The sequence below is a fragment of the Trichoderma reesei genome (genome assembly GCF_000167675.1).
Source record: "Trichoderma reesei QM6a unplaced genomic scaffold TRIREscaffold_5, whole genome shotgun sequence".
Classification (NCBI taxonomy): Eukaryota; Fungi; Ascomycota; class Sordariomycetes; order Hypocreales; family Hypocreaceae; genus Trichoderma; species Trichoderma reesei.
In genome coordinates, this window is record NW_006711152.1 from 1084233 (window position 1) to 1105830 (window position 21598).

Here is a 21598-nt window from a genome sequence, read left to right on the forward strand (position 1 = left end):
CATTGGAGAAGACACGGTATCACCAGCGATGAAATTCACTCAGGGATTGGGATAGATCAAGAGAGAAGAGTGCCCTTCACTCGCCTTGAGGGGCAAGGGGAAACATTTGCTTTGGAGAAGAGATGTGTTGTATCTATGGCTTGACATGAGGTGCGTTTGTAGACTGTTTGTATACACAGCATATACTCCAAGAAATATAAACTGAAAGAAGAGAAGAAAAAGAATAAGAGTAAGAATAAGAAAGCAAAAGACTTCGCCATGTATCCAGATCGTCATGTATACTGAGAAGCATATCCGTAATCATACACACAAGTTACCTATCCAATGCCTGGCTTTGACACTGTTTTCGCAACGCACGTTAGCAGTCATCCCAAGAGGAAAAAGGAAGCACAAGAGCCATGGACTCCTCCAAGCAAGAAGAACTCAAGTGCACGACAAAGAGGCCAACTTACCATCTGCCAATAAACCCCCTTCTTCTTCAACAACTCAACATGACTCCCCCTCTCCAGCAACTTGCCCTCGCCCAACACGAAAATGACATCCGCATTCTGCACCGTCGCCAGCCGATGCGCGACAACCACCATCGTCCTGCCCTTGCCGGCCCTCTCAAAGGCGGCCTGGACGAGCTTCTCGCTCTCCGAGTCGAGCGAGCTGGTCGCCTCGTCGAGCAGCAAAATGTCCGGGTTGCGGATGAGCGCGCGGGCAATGGCGACGCGCTGCTTCTGGCCGCCCGAGAGGGAGACGCCGCGGGAGCCAATGTTGGTGTTGTAGCCTTCGGGGAGGGAGACGATGAAGTCGTGGATGGAGGCGTCGCGGCAGGCTTGGTATATTTGCTCGTCGGTGACGGTGGATTCGTCGACGCCGAGGATGATGTTGTCTCGGAGGGTGCCTGTGGGAAAAGGAGAGCTGAGTAAGGGCTGAAGGGGGAGTTAGGGTGGGTGGATAGGGGCTGACCTTGAAAGAGGGTTGGTTCTTGGGCGACGAGGGAGAGGTGTTTGCGGTAGTTGAAGATGTTGACCTCGCTGATATCCTGGCCGTTGCACAAGATGCGGCCTTTGTCGAGATCGTAGAACCTAATGGTGTAATCAAGTACATTAATTTAGTTGTCACAACAGATCCAAGGCCTCCTTGACTCTGGCTTACCGTTCGAGAAGAGAAATGATGCTCGTTTTGCCACATCCAGACGCTCCCACCAGGGCCGCAAACTGCCCCTTTTCAATCGTCAAGTTGAGTCCCTTGAAGACGGGAATGTCTCGCGTTGGGTATTTGAAATGCACATCCTGCAGCTCAATCTTCATTCCCCCTTCCTCTCGGGGAAGGTTCATCGCCCCAGAGCTCCTATCCCGGATCATGGTGTCTCTGGTGTTCAGGATGCGGTTCGACGCGGCCGTCACCTGCGCTGCGTTTGGTCCAAATCCGAAACTCTGGCCAGCCGACTCGGAAGCGTTCATGATGGCCATGAAGCACACAAAGTAGTTCTCGAGCTTGTACTCTCCGCTGGCCAAGAGCCGGCTTCCGTAGTAGAAGATGAGAGACTGGCAGGCCAAAGTGCAGCTGTCGGCGAATCCAAACAGAAGACTCACCCAACGAGCCTTCTTGAAGGCCGTCTTGACGTGGCCTCTACACAGAGTTTCGAAGCGGCTCGATATAGGGCCCTCCAACGTCAAGGATGTGACGGTCCTGAAGGCGCCAATGGACTCGGACGCGAACTTTGAGCTTTCGGCAAAGACCTCGTTGTTCATCTTCTCAAACTGCATCTCGTACTTGAAGCGCCAGAATGAGGAGACGAGGAGAATCGGCATGACGACGGCGGTACCAACAAGAGCCAGTTTCCAACCAAAGGTAAAAGCAATTGCAATAGATCCGCTGAGGTTAAAGATGGCGATGTATACGCTGGCCATGTTGGCCCCCATTAGCTCCTCCAGCCGTTGAGGATCCCCGCTCGCGCGGGCTGTCATGGTGCCGTGCGAATGGTCCTCGTCGTCGAAGAAGGACGTCTTCTGGTAAAGGATGGCCTCAAAGTACTGCTTCTGGTACTTGGCTCGAATGATGGACGCCATTCGAGTGGAAAAGAAGAGTGTTCCAAAGTAAGCGCAGCCCACCCCTATCGCCAGAATGAACCACATCAGGCTCCAGAAGCGAGACTCAGAGAGTAGTTTGGCGCCGGTAAACTGGAACACCACGATGAGCTTCGCAAACAGCCATGCTTGCAGTGGGGTCGCTGCTCCGGCACAGGCGGCGAAGAAGACTGTCAGAAACATCAAGTACCATTGACTCTGTGTCTCGTAAAAGAGGCGACCGAAGCTGTTGAAGATGTTCCGCTGCTGCTCGGTATCGGTCTTTGCTTGTGCTTCGGCTTCGGAGACAGCCAAGCTCTTCTCGCGAGCCAGAGCCTCGGACGCATCTTCCTTTTCATCGCTCTCGTCAGACTGTGCAGAGCCCCCCAAGGAAAGTGCTTGAGCCTGGACGAGGCCGGAGTAGACACCGCCCTCCAACGCAATGAGGCTTTCGTGTGTGCCCTCCTCAACAACCTTTCCCTTCTTGATGACAATGATTCGGTCCGCTTTTTTGATCGTGGACAGGCGGTGAGCGATCGTGATTGTTGTCCGGTTTTGAGCCACGCGGTCGAGGGCAGCCTGTACGATACGCTCCCCACGGACGTCAATTGCGCTTGTCGCTTCGTCGAGGATGAGGATCTTGGGCTTTCGAACAATAGACCGAGCAATGGCAATGCGCTGACGCTGACCACCAGAGAGCTTGGCACCGCTGTCACCAACAAGGGTATCATAGCCCTACAACATTTGGCGGGTTAGAAAGGGGAAAGAAAAAAAGAAAGAAAAGAAATGAAAAGGGGGGATAGATAACAAGAGGACGGAGCCAACTCACCTGTGGAAGCTTGTCGACGAACTCGTCGGCAAATGCCTCGACACACGCTTCCTTGACCAGCTCGCGCTTCTGTTCTTCCGGTTCATTCTCCCACTGCGTGCCAATCAGACCATTTGCCACGTTGTGGAAGATTGTGTCGTTGAAGAGAAAAGGCTCCTGCTGGACCAGCCCAATCTGTGACCTCCACCATTTCAAATCAATCTCGTCCAGAGCATGGCCACACGTGGTGAGCGTGCCACTGAGTTTGACTGGCGGCCCTGTGTCTTCTGGATCTTGGGTTCTGACCTCCTCCTCTTCCTCGCTGGGCTTCTTCTTCTTCTTGTTCTTCTGCTGTTCCACGGCTTCCGCAATGACATATTGTTCCTTTAGTGTATACCATCTTTCAATCAATCCCACAACGGTGCTCTTTCCCGAGCCAGAAGGACCAACAATGGCGTTGATCTTGCCCGCCTCGATGCGGAGATCCAGCTCGTCTAGGATCTTGACGTGGGGGCGGCTCGGATAGGCAAATGTGACCTTTTCAAACACAATATCGTCCGTGGCAGAAACTTCGGGGTCCTTGAGGTGGCCCTTGTCGGGCTGAGGGGCATCGATGACGGTGAAGAACTGGGCGGCGGCAACGGTAGCCTTGCTGACGGCCAAAAGAGGAGTGGTGGTTCGCTCGAGGGAGAAGACGACCATCATGACAGACATCAAGACACTTTCTCAACTTAGCTACGTGTCCCCATGCATACGGAAGGAGTGTATATACTCACATGACGATCGTGCCAACGTTATCAATCTTATTCTCAGCTATCGACCGGGTTCCGTACCAGAATGCGAGCGCGAAGGCTGAGAACACGCTGAAGAACTGTGAGGCTGTTAGGATAAAGAGGCTTCAATGTACATTGTAGTCTTACTATAAGCCCAAACTGCAGGGATATGAATGGCGATGTGCGTTGAGCATGCTTCTTGGCTTCCTCGACGGATATCCCGTATTTCCTGACCATGCGGGCCTCGGCGCCGCACGCTGCAATCATGCGAATGCTGGCGAATGTCTCGCTTGCCACGGCCGAGGATTTCGCTTCAGCCTATGAAATGGTGAGATTTTGTTCTCGATAGCACTATTGCCATAATACAACAGCATCAACACTCACTTCAGTTATCCGGCCGTGACCCTTGACTATCAGGGGTAATAGCAAGGAGACGGTCAGGCCAATGAAGAGAATTGCCGAAGAAGTGACGAGCGTAAGGGCCCAGTTGCGAGTAAAGGCGATGATGATGGCTGCGACAATAGTGGCGTTGTACTCGAAAAAGACACCAAGCTTCTCTGAGATTCCAAGCTGAAGGGTGTTGGAGGTAGAAGTGATTGTCGTCGTGGCATAGCCGGGAGGCATCGAATCCAGGACGTGGATGCTCTGGCCCAACAGTGCCCTTAGGTAATGAAGTCGAATCCCTGAAGAGATCCGAATTCCGATCATTCGAAAGGCAAACTGTCGTACACAAATTAGTGGTCTCATCGTCATGGCCGTAGAGTATGGGAGGTAATTCGCACCTTGTTGATATAGTTGAGTCCCAGTCGGCCGAGAAACAGAGCAAACATGTACAAGCTTGCTATCGTGTTAGTTGTAGAATAAGAGTCAGGCATGGGGCGTCAGTCTCACGATAGTTGGTCTGCCCTTTTGCGAAAGCCTTCCTGGCTCTGGCTGGCAGCGTTGGTAAAGTCGCTTATATCGCCGACAAAATTACCTAGAACAACAGTGTAAACATCGGGTTCACCAGAGCTTGCCCGCTATGCCGCACAGAGAGCATCGACTATATTGCACAGAAGACAAGGATGGGACATACCAAAGACGACATTCATAAGTGGCAACGTGATGCCGGCGCCAATCGAGGCCAAGATGCCTGCAGCGTAGGCGAGGAAGTCCCATTTCGTTGCATATTGAAAGACTCGCTGCGTAGATGGAAGAAATCAATAGTCATCAGCACCTCGACCAACACGTCGTCATCAATGGCGTTCTTCAAGCTCACCGTGTAGTCCTTGAAGGAGGCTATCCGCTGAGGACGAGCCTTTGACTGCTGTTGCTGCTCCTGCTCCTGCTCCTGCGCCTGTTCGTCGGGGGCGACATTGTCAATCTCAGCGTGCTTCTCGGCGTCTCCCGAGACCGCGCCACTCGACTGCTCGAGCTCAGCCTTTTCCATCTCGAAGCGGCGATGACACTCGAGGCCGAAAGAGATGAAAGAAGCAAGCCGAGCGAAGGGCCTCGCTTGGATTTTGAAGCTACAAGTACAGGCAGGAGCTCGAGGTTGCAGCTGAGGAAGATGGGCTAAGTGGAGGTGCAGGTACGAAGCGCAGGGAGGCGTCCAAGTCGGTGCAGGTACCGGGTACTTTCAGCCTACATCACAGACCATACAAATGCGAGCCTGGACTCTTTTACACGCATGAACTGAGCCTGACGGCGCTTCGAGACCTCGAGACCCCTTTGGGAGCTTTCGTTCTGGGCCTTGGAAGATTAGACGGGGTCTTGAGAACGGGCTACGACTCGACGAATTGCAAACGAAACCGATCAATACGGCTCGGTTCGCAGTGGGTATCGGCTCCGAGGCCACCCATGTGGTTGATATTTTGGGATTTTAAGTTACGTGTACTCGCCGTCATCCCTGTCTGATTGAGTAGCAGAACTCGAATGTAGCTCAGTGTAGGGAATTGGGGGGGGAAGGTCTTTTCACGAAACCCAATTCCGACGTTTGTACCTGTGGTGTTGCTCGTTGTTTCCTGACAAAGTACTTCGTAGGTAGACATGGAATAGCGACACCTTAGACAGATACCTGATCAGCGACATGTTAGGTAGGTATCTTCGAATGAGAGCTCTGTCTGCATTGCTTCCAGGGCATGTTTGCTTACCAAAACACACTGATACTCATCAATCTCAGAATACCTGCAAGAAGTCCGTCCAGGAGGCAAAGTACATGTACCTTCGCGGCTCAACGTTGGCAACTCAGCCCAGCAACGCTATATCGTCCTTAATTTCCCGGTACGCGGGGCCTAGCTCTGGCTTCAACCGCACATACTACTAGGTAGGTAGTAAGGTATCTTATAATAGTAACTGTATCTATCACCGATCAAACTACTATAAAGATGAAACCGTTGCATTAGCAAACCCATTGGATACGAGCAAAAATCTGCCTACAGAAATACCTGTACGCCTCATCATTTACTACGCATAACCGATACCATACAGATGTTGCAGTAGCTCAGACACGTCAGCAAGGCAACAGCTACACCATCGCAGGCAGCAGAAGCCACTCCCGGCTCCCAGAGTACCTAGTAAGGCAGTTGTTTCAACGCAACAAACAACAAAGGGGCTGCATCACAAGGTAAGGTGTTAGTCACTTGGGTGGCACCATATTCTCCGAATACTAGGTTTCTGTAGGAGTAAGAGGTGTGGAGGAAAGGTATCCCTTACGAAGAGCTCGGCTACAGAGTTCGAGATCCATGTCGTCGACACTCGCTGCCGAGTACCCAGTACTTGCGACTGCTCGATGCGGCAAAGGTGAGAGTAGCGGTAATGGGAGAAGCCTGACTGGCTGGTGGAGAAGCCGTACGACCGGGTTGCGGGTTGTTCCTCGACCCCGAGAAGCCGTTGCCGCCACCACAGGGCGAGCCAACGGGCCTCAGCTGTGCTGCACTTTCTATCGATCTCTTGATGCCTTGGTAATGTGCATGTCATTGTATCTGATCAGCATTCTGAAGCACTTACTCATGAGGTGATGCTCCAGGTGATTGAGGGCGTAGCAATTGTTATATTTTATCTCTATCAAACCACCTCTTCAACTGTCTGTGCTTTTCTGCGTAGCCGAGTCTTCGTCGCCATTGCAGCGCCATAGAGGGGCTGTGGGCATATCAAGTAGACCTGTACTCTACAGTCATCAAGCGATAGGTAGGTTGCCTTCGCCAAGTTCTCTTGTTTTAGCCACATGTCTCCGTACAAGGCAGTTGTTGCTTGAATTTAAGATGTACTTCAACTATAGGTCAGGAGTTAACATATCGACAAGGCGCTGCTATGGTGTGAGAGTACCATAGAACGCTCCTCCTTGTTCAGTTCTGTAGGCACGTTAGAGAGACTGTCCATCCCCAAGGCAAGCGGCAACGTACATACCTGTGGCATATTTTGGAAACGGCTTTCCCTTTTTTATTAATCACGCCCTCGCTTTCCGTCCCTTGCTCCAAGAGAATTCTTCAACCATCTTTGGACTTTGTTTTGCCCAACTATGTCTAATCCCTCAAGCTGGCGATGCATCGCGTTCGATGATGTCTTCTCGACCCAACGGTCGTGTTCCGTCATTCAGGACCATGGCCTCGCGATGTTGGCGTCGAAGCCTCTGCTCTTCTGCGGAATGCTCCCTGGTCCGCCGACTCTGTTGCTCCCCGGACTGCTCTCCCGCCGCAATCTCCTCCTCAACCTCCATCAGGAGATCAGGCAGTTCTCTTATCCGTCGTCGGGAGCTTTCCTTGTCAATAAGCCCTGCTTTCTCTAGCGCACGCAGCCCACGCCGGGAATGCTTGATTCGATTGACAATGTCGGTGATGCGGTTGTTTCGGTAGTCCATGTAGTCCTTGAAGTTACGGCGTCTTTCCTCGGGCGTGTTTCCCCATGCTTGCTTTGCAAGCCACTTCTCAACAAACTTGGCTTTGACAAGCATGGTGGCCCCATACTTGTTGATTAACTCTGTGAGAAACATGAGACAGAACCGTTCGCCCATGTCGCGGAGATAGTACTCGTCCCAGTGAATGTCCGTGACGACGGGAAGTTCGGTACTCTGCATGCACAGTTCCATACACCGTACCAAGGCTGAGTAGGCTTTCTCGTCATGAAGTCTTGCCAGGCCCTCATTGCCTGATGAACATGAGCATGGAATCTTGACAGAATGTCTTTTTGCCAGCGCTTACCTGTCTGGCTTGTCAACACAGCCAGTGTCCTGAGAGAGTCCATGCGCTCTTCGTAATCCGGCCGAGTAATGCCAAACCAGATATACGTGATTACTTCGGGGTCGTTGGCGGCCCTATCGCATAGGATCTTGACGGCGATTTCCTTGATGGAGAAGTTGGGATGGTCCAGGAGCTTCTCCAGGGTGTCCAGCTGCAGCGAGTCTTCCGTGTCCTGCGTGATGTACTGAGTCTTGGGCTCCGCTGGCGGGATCTCGTTGTCATCTCTAATCATCGTGAGAGCCGTGATCATGGTGCTGACCAGGCCAAACGTTGCAAGCCCGATGCTGACCAGGATCACACGCTCATCGCGTGCGAACGACAGGAAGCGGCCCGTCCAGCTCATGACGTCGGCCCTCGAGTGTCCCTTTCCCGACGATGCCGCATGGGGGCTGTGTCTCGGTGAGTATACAAGAGTATACAGTGCTGGGAGCTGATGAGAAAGTATCCGTTCAAAGAGGGAGCCGTCGAGCTAGAAGGAAATGCGAGTACCAATGGAGTGGCCAAGTTGAAGCTTCTTTGACGGCAACATGAATGAGTTCCTGGATCAGCGCAAGGTCTCCACTCACTTCTTCTTTAGGGAAACGAACCCACAGGCTTGTGTCTCCACCAGCCCAGTCCACGCTAACATCGCTATCGATAAGCCATGTTCAAAAAATTTAGCAACCAATTCATCTGGTGGTGGCAGCCTCTTGGTAACTCGTGTCTGGTGCTGCTTCTGCGCAGGACAAGTTCGTGGTCAAGGGCTCGATTGTGGAATCAAAGACACACATTCCGCAATGGCCGGCTCCCAGCTCAAGCGCCTCAAGGCGTCCCTGAGGGAACAAGGCATCACGGGTCCTCAGAAGTCCAAGAAGCAGCGACGGAAGCAGGCTCAAGAGGATCCTTCTCGCAACGACAAGCGTCTGCAGAGAGGCGTCGTTCTGGAGGGAATTCGAGAGCAATTCAACCCTTTTGACCTCAAGCATGCCGCGCGCGGTCCCAAATTTGAGGTGACTACCAACAGACCGAAGCCTGGAAATGCCTCCATCAAGGGACGTCCGGGTTTGGCCAAGGCAGCCGCCGAAGAAAAGGTGAGAGAGCGCCTCTCCTTGTCGCATATCAACTTCTTTCGGACTATTTCTAACTCTCAACTCAACAGCGCAAACAAACCCTCCTCGTGGACATGCAGCGCCGAAACAAAGTTGGAGGCATCCTCGATCGACGATTCGGCGAGAACGACCCGACCATGACGCCCGAAGAAAAGATGCTGGAACGATTCGCCCGTGAGAAGCAGAAGGCGCACAAAAAGAGCTCTCTCTTTGATCTCGAGGACGATGAACCGATGGATGGCTTGACACATGCAGGACGATCTTTGACCTTTGACGACCAGGAGGAGCTGGTGGACGACTTCAACGAGGATGACCTAGAGGAGGGCGATGAGGACAGCGACGGTTCATCACGCGAGAAGCGACTCAAGCGTCTGCGTGCAATCATCGCAGCTGGCGAAGAAGAGGCTGAGGATGGCGAGCCGGAGCGCAAAAAGACGAAGAAGGAAGTCATGGAAGAAGTCATCGCAAAGTCCAAGCTTCACAGATACGAGCGACAGGCAGCTAAAGACGATGACGCCGACCTTCGGATGCAACTCGACAAGGAGCTTCCTAATATCCAACAACTGCTTTCTACTGGCCTCAACGGTACAAAGCGACAGGAAACTGCCGCGCCGTTACCCACCATTGCAGGTGTTGAGCGAGACGCCTTTGAAAAGAACTTTGATATCGAAGTCAAGCGACTGGCTCAGGATAAGAGGGCGCAACCCTCCAATCGCACCAAGACAGAGGAGGAGAAGGCTGAAGAAGAGTCCGCCCGGCTGAAGAAGCTTGAAGAGAAACGCCAGAAGCGGATGATGGGCGAGGAGGTTTCAGACAGCGACGAGGACGAGGAGGACAAGAAGCAGGATAAGTCCTCCCGTGGTGCAGAGGCTGACGAAGATGATGAGGACGACGATGGGTTTGGACTGGGACATGGTATCAAGGCTCGACCGACTGCAACAGAACTGGGCTTCGATGATGAGGACGACTTTGTCATTGACGATGACTTGGTGGCCAGCGGATCTGATCTGGAACTCGTCGAGAGCGACGACGACCTCGACGATGAAGAGGAAGATGATGAGGGCTCCGCAGGCCAAGCTGGGGATGAGGAAGAGGAAGATGACGAATTCACAAAGGGCCTGTTGAACGAAGCGGAAACCAAAAACTTTATATTCCAGGCAAACTTCGCTTCCAATGACAAGAGCGACGAGAACGGACTCCCATTTACATTCCCCTGCCCGCAATCATGCGACGAGTTCGTGGCCATCACCAAAGAGTATGATGCAGCGAATCTGCCAAAGATTGTCCAGCGAATCCGAGCGTTGCATCACCCCAAGCTTGACAGCAAGAACAAGGAGAAGCTGGCGAACTTTTCGGTAGCCCTGGTGGACTTTGTGGCTCTCCCGTGGGATCCAAAGACATCGCCGCCCTTCTCCGTCCTGGAGAGTCTCATTCGTCACATTCACTCTCTTGCCAAGATGTTTCCAATCGAGATTGCAAAGCAATTCCTCCAGCATCTTGAAGAGATCAGTGAGGACCGGCCCATCGCATTGCAGCCGTCAGACTTGACGCTCCTTACTGCCATTGGGACGATATTTCCGACGTCGGATCACTTCCACCAGGTCGTCACACCGGCCATGCTGACGATTGGCCGGTACATTGGCCAAAAGGTGCCTCGCGAGCTGTCGGATTACACCATTGGAACGTTCCTCTCCATTCTATCCCTGCAGTATCAGCAACTCGCCAAGCGATATGTCCCCGAGGTGATCAACTTTGCCCTCAACACAATCTGCTCGCTTTCGCCCACAGCCCCATCACGTCCCTTGGGTAATTTCCCGGTACATGAACCCCCAGCCGGAAGCCGAATACAGAAGTCCAAAACTGTTGAGCCAAGGCGTCTTAATTTCGCCGATTGCTTGCTCGAGACTTTGCAGCAAGACACCAAAGCCTTCAAAATCTCCCTACTCACCACAACCATCCAGGTGCTCGACGCCGCTGCAGACCTGTGGGCCGGAAAGCCTGCATTCCTGGAGACCTTTGGCCAGGTCATTGAGGTCCTGAACCATATAAACAGCAAGTCACAACGCGAGCACCTACCGGCGGCCGTCAGCGAGAGGTCAGAACGGCTGGAGGAGAAGCTGAAGCGAATGTCCAGAGTGTCGCAGATTTCGCGTCGCCCGCTGGAGCTCCACCATCACAAGCCCCTAGCGATCAAGACTTATATACCCAAGTTTGAGGAGACATTCGATCCCGACAAGCACTACGACCCGGACCGCGAGAGGGCGGAGCTGGCCAAGCTCAAGAAGGAGCACAAGAAGGAGCGCAAGGGCGCGATGCGGGAGCTGCGCAAGGACGCCAACTTCATGGCGAGGGAGAACCTCCGGATCAAGAAGGCCAAGGACGAGGCGTACGAGAAGAAGTACAAGAGGCTCATTGCCGAGATCCAGAACGAGGAGGGACGGGAGGCGAATGCCTACGAGCGAGAGGCAAAGGCACGGAAGCGAGCCAACGCTCGCAAGTAGTAGATATCTGCTGGAGGTTCTTTATTGGGTATTTAATAGAGTGTATTCATACCATTCTGCAGGACTATTGACCATAAAATACATGCGTGAGACTACAGGTATTTGGATAACCTTGGGCACTTTCGCTGTCTTGAAATCAAGCAAGAGCCTACAGTGTATGAGCCAAAATACAGATCAAAGAAGTGAAGGTGCACGGCGTATTTCAGAGTAAAAGTTGCGAGATGGAAAACGCATCGAACCGAAGTAGCGATCAGGGGATCCTACGAGTTGCTCAGTCTACCTGATTGAGTAGGCGCTCATTTGGCCAGAGCTATATATACATCTTTAGCGCACCACTGTTCAGCAAGCTCAGAAAGCAATTTGGCGCAGTGGAAGCGCGCCGGGCTCATAACCCGGAGGTCGCACGATCGAAACGTGCAATTGCTAATCGCTTGTTTCTTTTTTTGAGCTTTTTGCAATGTTTTTTACATGCGTATCTCTTTAGGGTCGTCTCGTTTGATAACTCTTTGTTTTCTTTTCTTTTGTCTTTTTTCTTCCTTACTTCTCCTTGGAACTTGTTAGAGCAGGGTATCCCTGCTGTAAGAGCACCCGCGTCTCTCTTTCTTGCGTCGTGGCATGTGGGTGCAATGACTGCGGGTAACAAACGGGATGTCGTCTTTACACGGCTTTAGATTCTGCCATCTGGTAACAACCCTTCGAAGATTTCCCTCAATGTCCTCTGCAAATAAAAGCTTCCGTTCAGTGTTCCTCGTATGAATCTCATTACACCTGCCGAAAGCATTTTTCAGACACAATCACTGGGTCGAATTCGTGGTTGTGAATTCGATCCTCTTTTCAGGGTAGCGGTAAGGTTTCCCGTTGGGTCGCACAAAGTCCAGGTACAAGCCTCGCCGCCTATCGCTGCAGTGAATGCCAAGTGCCCTGTACCTCAGCAACCCCCTGCCATCCTGAACCTTGCACCTGCAGGGACAATCTGGCCTTGCTCACCGTCCCACATAAAAAGCACGTCCGACTCGCCCCTCGACGACTTGCGACTGACACGAGTAAACAAGCGACGATTGGGATCTTGGGGCTTCACAATTGCAAGGGCAAGCGAGAGTAGCCGAGCCTTGCAGTCATGAAGATTGAGTATCTGGTTGTCGGGGTTCTATCCCTGCTGACTCCGCTGGCAGCAGCATGGAGCAAGGAAGGTGAGAAACGGCCTTGGCTTCAACAAGACTGATCGATGATCACCTACCTACCTATCTACCTATCGAGGAAAACACGAGAGCTCACAAATTGGCCGTCCAGACCGCGAAATCTTCCGCATCCGCGACGAAATCGCCGCCCACGAGAGCGATCCCGCGGCCAGCTTCTACGACATCCTCGGCGTGACGCCATCCGCCTCCCAGGACGACATCAACAAGGCGTACCGCAAGAAGTCGCGGTCGCTGCACCCCGACAAGGTCAAGCAGCAGCTGCGCGCCGAAAAGGCCCAGGCCGACAAGAAGAAGGGCGCCGGCGGCGGCTCTGCTGCGTCCTCCTCCAAGGGCCCCACGCAGGCGGAGATCCGAAAGGCCGTTAAGGAGGCGTCGGAGCGCCAGGCGCGGCTCTCGCTCATCGCCAACATCCTGCGCGGCCCTGCTCGCGATCGCTATGACCACTTCCTCGCCAACGGGTTCCCGCTGTGGAAGGGGACGGACTACTACTACAATCGATACCGGCCTGGCTTGGGCACGGTTCTGGTCGGCGTCTTCATGATGGGCGGCGGTGCGATCCACTACCTTGCGCTGTACATGAGCTGGAAGCGACAGAGGGAGTTCGTGGAGCGCTACGTGACGTTTGCGAGGAACGCGGCTTGGGGTAACGACGCTGGCATTCCCGGCGTCGATGCCATGCCTGCGCCGGCGCCGGCTCCCGCTCCCGAGGAGGACGAAGCTGCTGCTCCTGCCCAGCCTAGGAACCGGAGGGAGAGGCGCATGCAGGAAAAGGAGACTCGGAAGGACGATGGAAAGTCGTCCAAGAAGGCCCGCAAGGCTGTGACCTCCAAGAGCTCATCGTCTGCGCCTACCCCGACTGGTGCCCGCAAGAGGGTCGTTGCTGAGAATGGCAAGATTCTCGTGGTTGACTCTCAGGGCGATGTCTTCCTGGAGGAGGAGGATGAGGAGGGCAACGTCAATGAGTTTCTCCTGGACGTAAGTATACGGAAAGCCATCTTAATTCAAGGCGAAACGCCATTGCTAACACATACGTTTCCCCATAGCCGAACGAGCTTCTTCAGCCTACTTTCAAGGACACCGCCGTGGTCCGAGTGCCCGTCTGGGTCTTCCGATCGACCGTTGGCCGTTTCCTGCCCAAGGGCGCTGCGCAGGCCGAGGCCGAGGAGACCCATGAGGAGGACTCGGATGCCGCGCAAAACACGCCCCCGAGCTCCGAATCTGCCGGCGATGACTTTGAGATTCTGGACAAGAGCACAGATTCGCTGAGCAAGGTGAAGACGTCTGGCGCTCAGCAGGGCAAGGCCACCAAGCGGAAGACTACCAAGAAGAGGTAAAAGATCAATTTTTTTTTTTTGGGGGGGGGGGGGGGGGGGGGGGGGGGGGTGGAGCTTACTGGTTGTTTATCTGATGAATGTGAACATGAGACGATGAGAATTCTGTATGCATATGTAGCTATCACTCCGTCAGGGGCTAGTGAATATGGGAACACGGTCGGTACACAGTTCCTTTGTTTGAGGGACAAGATACTTAACGGGAGTAGGTCGAGGAAGCACAAATTTAGAGAAGGGTTCAAGGCCTGGAATGCATTTGAGACAAGTCCTGTCCGTAAATTCACGATTTGAATACTATATGTGCCTGTTTTCCCCCCATACGGTCTCCTTCTATCGATTCTTCGTCATATCCATTCTTCTGCTCCTCACGGCCACGAGTCGTTCAATCTATTACATCATCTCGCAGAGCAAATAAACTCTGCAAGACTTCCTCGGCCTTTGCCCGCAGGGCGTTGTGGTACATGACATTCGTCTCATACGTCTTGATCCCCCTGATCAACTTGGCCGTGTCCATCGAAAGCCCATAGTCGACATACATGTCATGTATAAACGCCGCCGCATAAACAGGCACCTCATTCTTGCGCAACTGCTCGACATCATACAGCGCGGGCCAATCCGACGCAGTAGCCAGCCGCTCAGCAACGGCCCGCAGGGGGATCAGCTCGGGATACGTCTCAAAGTGCAAGGGGAAGACCATCTCGCCGGCGAAAAGCAGAGGCTGGTCGACTGGCACGGAGGAGGAAGCGCCCGTGTTGCCGCTAGCGAGCCAGGAGAACTGGGACAGGGCCTTGCCGACGCGGTAGGCGGCCCAGTTGGAGACGCTGCCGGGTCCGTCGCAGTAGAGCGCCTCTTGGAGGACGGCGTAGATGGGGTTTGTGTCAAAGGGGGTGAATGATTCGAGGAGGGCTAGGGAGGCCCGTGTGAGGAAGCCGAGCTGGTCGAGGGAGGCCTTGAGTTGGAGCAGTACAGCATGGATCTGATCGATGCCTCCGTGGAATCCAAGGGCAATGCCTATAGTCAACAGACGAGGCACCGTCAGGAAGCCTCCTCCAGGCAAAGGAAGGCCCTGCTCCCCGCCCTCCTTTTCGATGTAAGCAGCAATCTGGCGCAGAACCTCGACATCCTCCGGGTATTTCTGGTAGTACGCAGCATTGCGCTCCAGAGTCCTCTGGAAGGTTGCCTGGTAGACCTGATCCGCGGACTTCCCCACGGGGGCCAGGCCGCCGGTGAGGAAGACCTCGCGGAGCCCTTCTGGATGCAGCGACAGGTACGAGATGGAGACGAAGCCGCCGTAGGACTGGCCAAAGATGGACCAGCGCGCCTTGTGCTCGGGCAGTCCCTCGGTGAGCAGCTTGCGGACGGCCTCGCAGTCGCGCACCGTGTTGTCCTGGCGCATGAGCTTGAGATAGCCGGCCTGCACGTCGACGGCATCGGGCCCCTGTCCGCCGCCAGCGCCGGGCAGCCGGGCCAGCATCTCGGTGGACACGGGCGTGCTCAGGCCGACGCCGCGGTGGTCCAGGTACAGCACCTGGTAGCCGTGGGACAGGGCGACGCGCGTCAGCGGGTGGTCCTGGGGCTCGCGGTTGCCGAAGCCGGGCCCGCCCTCGAGGAAGACGAGCCACGGCCGGGGCGAGGGCGGCTCGTCGGGCGGCACAACGGGGCTCTCGTGCTTGGTGGCGCTGCGGCCGAAGAGGGTGATTGTGCTGGCGGACGGGTTGGCGTAGTCGAGGGGCACCTGGAAGAAGTGCTCTGTGACGAGCAGCTGGCCGGGCACGATGTGGCTGCTGCGGCGGAGGAGCTTGGCCGCGGGGATGGCGAGGCGTTGGAGCATGGCGGCGGTGGTGGTGGTGAGGATGGCTACAGCTGAGGTGATGCCGGAGATGGTACTGATATGGAGAGTGACGGCAGAAGCACTTGGAAGATCAAAGAGGGTGATGAGACTGCCTGCAGTAGATGCTCAACACGCCCAACAGTTTCCGCCAGATTGAGGTCTAATCATGTAATAGATGGCGGGTGAAGGCATCCAAGGCCGAGTTCACCCCGCCACAGCTCGACCAATGGGGTGGACTGGACCTATGAATCCCAGTAAGCAGTCCATTGTCCCTTGTTGGCGGTGTCTTGCGATTCTGTATGTCGGAGAAACTCAGGCCAAGGTGAGAATGCCATCTCATCTCAGCTTTCTTGAGGGATGCTAAGTAAGACGACCTAGGTAGGTAGGCAGTAGTATGAACTGGTGAGCTGGCTGTAAGCTGTCTACGTGTAGTTGTAGCATTAACATTATATCAGCTTAAGCCGTCCATGGCTGGACTCACAGTCGCATATTTCAAGGCCATCTTTTGCAAAGCTTGCAAGTGACACATCCAGAACGTCTGGGGGTTAGCCTATCTGGCCGTTGAAGCTTGGAGAGATGCTTGATGTCTGATGATAATACTCCTGTGTATTCGTGTTGACCTCGGCAGACATCATATCTCTCACTCGTATAGAGGCATGCTACATACTCTTGCTTACTGCCGCGTTCTAGGAACCACTACTGTAAGCTATATCCGTATGTACATCGTTGTAGCACTGCTCCATGCTTCTGCGATTCGCATCCCGATCCTCATTCAGCCTCTGGACTAGCTTCGATCAACTCGATATCCGAGCTTCGTTCGGAGGACTCTCCAAGTATTACCAGTACACGTACAGGTTCATGCCTGCTGACAAATCGCTCCACGAGTTCGTCACGCGTTTTTTTTGCGGCACCGCAACCCGGAACCGGCCAAAGCGCGCCCCGCCTCAGCCAGTAAAAACTCCGGCTCGCTTCTCAAACCTCGTTTTTTCCCTTTTCCCTTGTTTTCTCTTCCTTCTCTTCTCCTTCTTCCACCTCTCTCTTCTCTTGATTCTCCTCTTGATTCTTCGTATTCCGTGGCCAAGCTCTCACATGACTTGAGCCATCCCGGAATGGCATGTTTCCACCTCACGCAGACCGTAGCAGACGCCTTCAACGCGCTTGCCGATGAGGTGCAGGTCTTGTCAGACCGAAAGACGATTTTGGAGCACAAGCTGCGATTTGCGCACGAGCAGGTAAGCTTTGCAAGAGCTTGACAGAGCTCGAAAGAGTTGGACAGAGTCTCTTTGTCTTGCCTCTCCTTCTTCATCTTCTTGACTGCATCTCCCCTGGTCACTCCCGCATTACATGCACACACACACACACAAACCCATCCCCTGGGACAACCAACATGATGAGATATCATTAGCTCTAGATCAATAGCAGCACTGCTGCCGGGATTGACAACCTTTTTATCACTGATCCAAATTGTCCTCCATTCACACGTTTCACATCAACTTGATATCAAAGACACCCTCCCGAGACAACGATGCCTATCTGTTCCGAGACTAACATTGTTGCCTCTCTTTGATAGTTCCAATATCTGGCCGACAAATATGCCCCGGCTGCGCCGGAGATAGCCGAGACGTTGGCCAAGCTCCAGCTGCCAGCTCACACCTCTGTCGATGAAACCTTGCCTGTGCCTCTTCCTAAGCAAAGCTCTCTGCCCCCGCACCAGATTGCTCTTCTTATTCGTGACGGACGCCGCGCTGCCAACAAGCTGGTTGCCTCGTTGGGTGAAGCCAGCAAGACCACAGCATCATCCAGAGACACGCTATCTCAAACCTCCCACGTAGAAACATCTCTCTCGACTGCTATGGAACAAGATTTCACCCTTGAGGGGAAGAAAGGCAATCTGCAGTGTCCCTATGCTAAGGATGCCGCTGCTCATGCCGATCGAGAACAGAAGCCTGAAACCGGCCCGGACTCGACCCCAAAACACCATGAAGACCCCATCTGTGCTGCCCTGTACGAGGAAGAGACGTCTCACCATGGCGCCGTAAACGGAACGCAGGCAAGCAAATGCCCCATCCGATTCTTAGACAAGCACTCCCCAGAGGAGATTGCTCATTACGTGGAGACGCACAAGCACGAGCTGCCTCGCAGCCACGAGGTCTGCGTGCGCAGATACCAACGCAACGAGGAGCAGATCAGGAAATTGGATGCAAAGTATGGAAACATTGTGAGCATGATTGAGGACCTGAGCCAACTCCACAAGCCAATGCTGCCGGACGAAGACCACGCACGCCGCCCCAGCGATGCCACGAGGGCTTCGGCCGATCGAGTAGAGAGTTGGGCACACGCCGTCAGCTCCAGCACGGACCCGGAGGCCCCTGCGGAGCCGCCGGCCGACATGGACGAGGAGCGGCAGAGTCACTTTGACCGGCCGCTGAAGGAGGTCCGCGTGGGAGAATCACCAAGCCGTCCCTGGGGCATCTCCGTGCCGGTCTACGAGCAGTCGGGCCACGGAGCCGACCATCCAATGTCGCCGCCCCCTGCGCCTGTTCGAATGCCGAGCCCCGTCCAGAGCACCCAGACGCCGGCGAAGCCCGCGGGCAAATGCCCCTTTGGCCACACGGCCAACCCGCCGTCTGCCTTTGCTGGGCTGAACATCTCGGCCTCGCCCAACCCCCAAACGCAGAATGCCCCTGCTGCCAACGGCCATGGCTCTGCGCCTTTTACGCCAACGAAACCTCCCCACGAGCGTCGTCCAACCCACGAGCGTCATACAGCCCACGACCGCCATGCTCCCGTACCGCAGCCTACCTTTATCAATCCCGATGTATCGAAAGCACCGGGCGTTCCTCAGATGATTTTCACCGGCCCCGTCTTTATCGGATATCCAATGGATCAGGCCATTCAGTTTATGAACCAGTATCAACGATCCTAACGGTTGGCTGTGTTTTCTGCCAGCCTTGCTGCTTATGGCTCTATCTCGGCCGTCTCATTTACGACTTTACGACTTCTCTTTGCCTGCCTCGTTCTATAACACACACACATGGGCTCATTCTCTTATCTATAGCGGCGGCGTTTTGGATTATTTGCTCTTTTTTACGTCGGATTCGTCAAAGGCCATTGTTAGGGGTCGTCTCTTCTGTTGAATGACTTGACGCTTTTCTTATTTTTCTACTTGAGGGATATGCTAGCGAGCCAGTTTATCGAGTTTGGGTTTCCAGTACAGCTAGTGCATCATCAATGATAAGAGGCAGAGGAAGGGAGCACTGCCTATCTGTCTTTATCATAAGTCGAGATGGCCCCCTCTTGTTGCTCGTGTGACTACTATTTCAGACCGCAAATAAGGCGTCTATCAGGCAAAGCTTTACACACCGACGGCCCTAATATCACAACACTTGCCATTGGGAGGACTCGGGTTTGAAAATGCACAACGCCAATGCTCTTTTATTCTATCACGTAACATCGTTATGCCAGAACCATATCAAAACCACCATCCCCATCATCCCACCTCATCCTCACCCAATCCTCAATCTAGTCCGTATTCAACTTCTTCTTCTTCGCATCATCGCCTTCCTCATCCTCATCGTTATACTCCCCCCACCCATCATCCCCCTGGGTATCCCAAAGCGAAACGTCATCATCGCCCATGACGTTGGCCGCATCCTCAGGATCCATCAGCGTATCGTCCGTGTCCTCATACGCCACGGCCCCCTCCTCGGCCGCAACGAGAACAGCTTCCTCGCGGGCGAGCTCCTCCGCGCGGGCCATGGTCCGGCGGTAGATGATGATGCCGGCTGCGGCGCCGATCGCGCCGCCGACGAACATGCCCGTGTAGTTGACGACCTTGTCGCGCAGGGACATGGCGTCGCCCTGCTCGGCAATGATGGCGAGGCGGCTGCCGATGAAGATGTGGATGAGAAGTTTGGGCCTAGAAATGAAGAACAACAACAATAAGAAGTAAGCAAATCAGTATCCACAGAAATAACAGCCTCTGACAGTAGTATGGTTTGTGTGAACAGATAGATATATGTTTGCCCAACTTACGTTGACAGCGCCGTCGAAATGACAAAAGTCAAAGGCGATATACTCGGGATCGTAGCCAGAAAGCCATTGCTCAAGCTAAACGGCAGCGGGCAGAAGCGAATCCCCGTCAGATACAAGAGGCCGTCCTTGCGCAGGACCTGCCCCAGCGCAACGAAGCGGTGGTCCGTCCCAATCAGCCTGTGGACGTGGCCGCTCAGGACGGTCCGGCAGGCCATGAAGGCCGCCAGACTGCCCACCACGCACGCCGCCGCCGCAATCGGCCAGCCCATGGGGAAGCCGTACACGAAGCCGGCAATGGTGTTGGCCGTCGAATAGCCCACGATGGGAGGCACAGAGGTAACAAAGATGAGCATGAAGGCAATCAGCCAGCCCCCCGGGATCTCGCGCCACGTCTTGGACACCGTCGCCAGCCAGGTGAAGAAGGCCTCCGAGTACAGCACCGACAGGATGATGAAGACCCAGCCCAGCAGGATCGCAAAGGCCACCAGCGACCGGTGCAGCGGCGACAGCGCCCAGAAGGCCGCCACCGTCTTCTCGCTCCAGCGGAGGTACGTCGTCCACTGCTCGCGCACCCAGTCCTGCGCGTTCGAGGACATGCGCGCCGACCGCGAGACGCCGCCCGAGAGGCGCCGGCGGCCCAGGTCGCGCCGGGACCAGCGCTGCGGGTGCGGGAAGCGGGTTTCTGAGGAGGAGAGGGGCGGAGTGGTGGACGAGGCTGAGGAGGGCGTTGGCGAGAGGCTGTCTGCCCGCGCGGGCTGGTATGGGGTTGTCATTGTGGTCTTTGCCTTGTTTTCGTCGGGTTATCGAGGCGTTGCTGGGAGCAAAGATGTTGGTCGGATGGGAGGCTGTCGCCGAGAGAGAAGAGCAGCTAGTCGCAACAACAACAAGAGCCAAGGTGTATACGGTATTCGCAAGAGATGCTCGAGTGGACCGTAGCCAACGAACCAGCCGAACAACGCAGCCGGGTTCGAATATATTTGATATCGAAACTCTCAAAGAGCAGGTAACAGAGGAACCTCCGGAAGACCTAGCTCTCCATCCCGGATCTAGCAAGGCTGTATTATTATCGTAAACAAGCTCAGAACGTCGAACCGGTCAACTTTTTGGTGGCGGATCGCTCGGTCGAGAGGTAGTCAAGGTCCGGAATCGCTCCGACTCGTCAGTATCCGCTGCAGGCAAGTCGCCGCCGTACATCAATCAACAATAATCGAGGTCAGAAGATAACGGGATGACAAAAGAGGCACAAAAGCAAACTCAGTCCGATTCCCAACCACAAGAGAAAAGAAGAAAAGTATCATGCAGAAGTCCCAAGAAATACCATTGTGTTGTTTCAAGTGCGAATAAGCACCTACTACCTAGGTAGTAGGTAAGCCAAACGCCGCCCTTGTTGACCTCGTCATCAAAATCGTGGCGGTGTCCGCCCGATAGCAGTGTACCTGACCTGTACCTCCCGCCTTCCGCATCAGCGCCAATGTCTCCAGCTTCCACAGCACTAGGTACTTGGTTGAGGCCCAGTACCGAGACGTGTGCACCTATAACTTCAAGGTTGTACCTGGAGATGCAGTACTTTTAACCCTCAATTGGCATCACGTCGGGACTTCGAGTCCGGGTACAGTCAGATCCAGGCACCTTTACGTCAGACCCATTGGGTCCCTAAGTAGGTACATGTACCTTATTAACCAACCTTAAACATCGTCTTCGCTCCCCCTTTCCCACATGCTGCAAACCCACCAATTACAGCCGCACTTGCGGAAACGT

The 21598-nt window shown here is 54.3% G+C and overlaps 7 protein-coding genes across 7 annotated transcripts; 3 read left to right on the top strand and 4 right to left on the bottom strand.

The window, feature by feature from the left end:
• Positions 1–64: 64 nt before the first annotated feature.
• On the bottom strand, positions 65–5067 carry TRIREDRAFT_76453 (uncharacterized protein; the record flags this gene model as incomplete). Its single annotated transcript, XM_006963854.1, has 13 exons — positions 65–340; positions 453–889; positions 955–1073; positions 1144–1484; positions 1584–2792; positions 2887–3586; positions 3642–3736; positions 3786–3956; positions 4023–4358; positions 4421–4475; positions 4530–4614; positions 4714–4819; positions 4897–5067. 13 exons carry the CDS (start codon positions 5065–5067, stop codon positions 314–316), a joined length of 3852 nt encoding a protein of 1283 aa, XP_006963916.1. The 3' UTR covers positions 65–313.
• Positions 5068–7149: 2082 nt separating this feature from the next.
• On the bottom strand, positions 7150–8345 carry TRIREDRAFT_121014 (uncharacterized protein; the record flags this gene model as incomplete). The annotated part of the gene is made up of 2 exons (XM_006963855.1): positions 7817–8345; positions 7150–7763 (listed from the first exon to the last, which is right to left on the bottom strand). The coding sequence occupies exons 1-2, from the start codon at positions 8196–8198 to the stop codon at positions 7150–7152; spliced, it is 996 nt and encodes a 331-aa protein (XP_006963917.1). The 5' UTR covers positions 8199–8345.
• A 286-nt stretch (positions 8346–8631) lies between these two features.
• On the top strand, positions 8632–11423 carry TRIREDRAFT_46607 (uncharacterized protein; the record flags this gene model as incomplete). Its single annotated transcript, XM_006963524.1, has 2 exons — positions 8632–8925; positions 8994–11423. Coding segments are annotated over 2 exons (2724 nt in total), but the record flags the coding sequence as incomplete, so codon positions are not given.
• Positions 11424–12561: 1138 nt separating this feature from the next.
• TRIREDRAFT_39590 (uncharacterized protein) lies at positions 12562–13971 on the top strand (the record flags this gene model as incomplete). The annotated part of the gene is made up of 3 exons (XM_006963501.1): positions 12562–12634; positions 12735–13618; positions 13687–13971. Coding segments are annotated over 3 exons (1242 nt in total), but the record flags the coding sequence as incomplete, so codon positions are not given.
• Positions 13972–14356: 385 nt separating this feature from the next.
• Positions 14357–15805, bottom strand: TRIREDRAFT_58387 (uncharacterized protein; the record flags this gene model as incomplete). The annotated part of the gene is made up of 1 exon (XM_006963856.1): positions 14357–15805. The coding sequence occupies one exon, from the start codon at positions 15803–15805 to the stop codon at positions 14357–14359; it is 1449 nt and encodes a 482-aa protein (XP_006963918.1).
• Positions 15806–16914: 1109 nt separating this feature from the next.
• TRIREDRAFT_21919 (uncharacterized protein) lies at positions 16915–19080 on the top strand (the record flags this gene model as incomplete). The annotated part of the gene is made up of 3 exons (XM_006963483.1): positions 16915–17037; positions 17376–18344; positions 18483–19080. The coding sequence occupies 3 exons, from the start codon at positions 16915–16917 to the stop codon at positions 18729–18731; spliced, it is 1341 nt and encodes a 446-aa protein (XP_006963545.1). The 3' UTR covers positions 18732–19080.
• Positions 19081–19531: 451 nt separating this feature from the next.
• TRIREDRAFT_46613 (uncharacterized protein) lies at positions 19532–21133 on the bottom strand (the record flags this gene model as incomplete). The annotated part of the gene is made up of 2 exons (XM_006963525.1): positions 19841–21133; positions 19532–19724 (listed from the first exon to the last, which is right to left on the bottom strand). Coding segments are annotated over exons 1-2 (966 nt in total), but the record flags the coding sequence as incomplete, so codon positions are not given.
• Between the last annotated feature and the right edge of the window lie 465 nt (positions 21134–21598).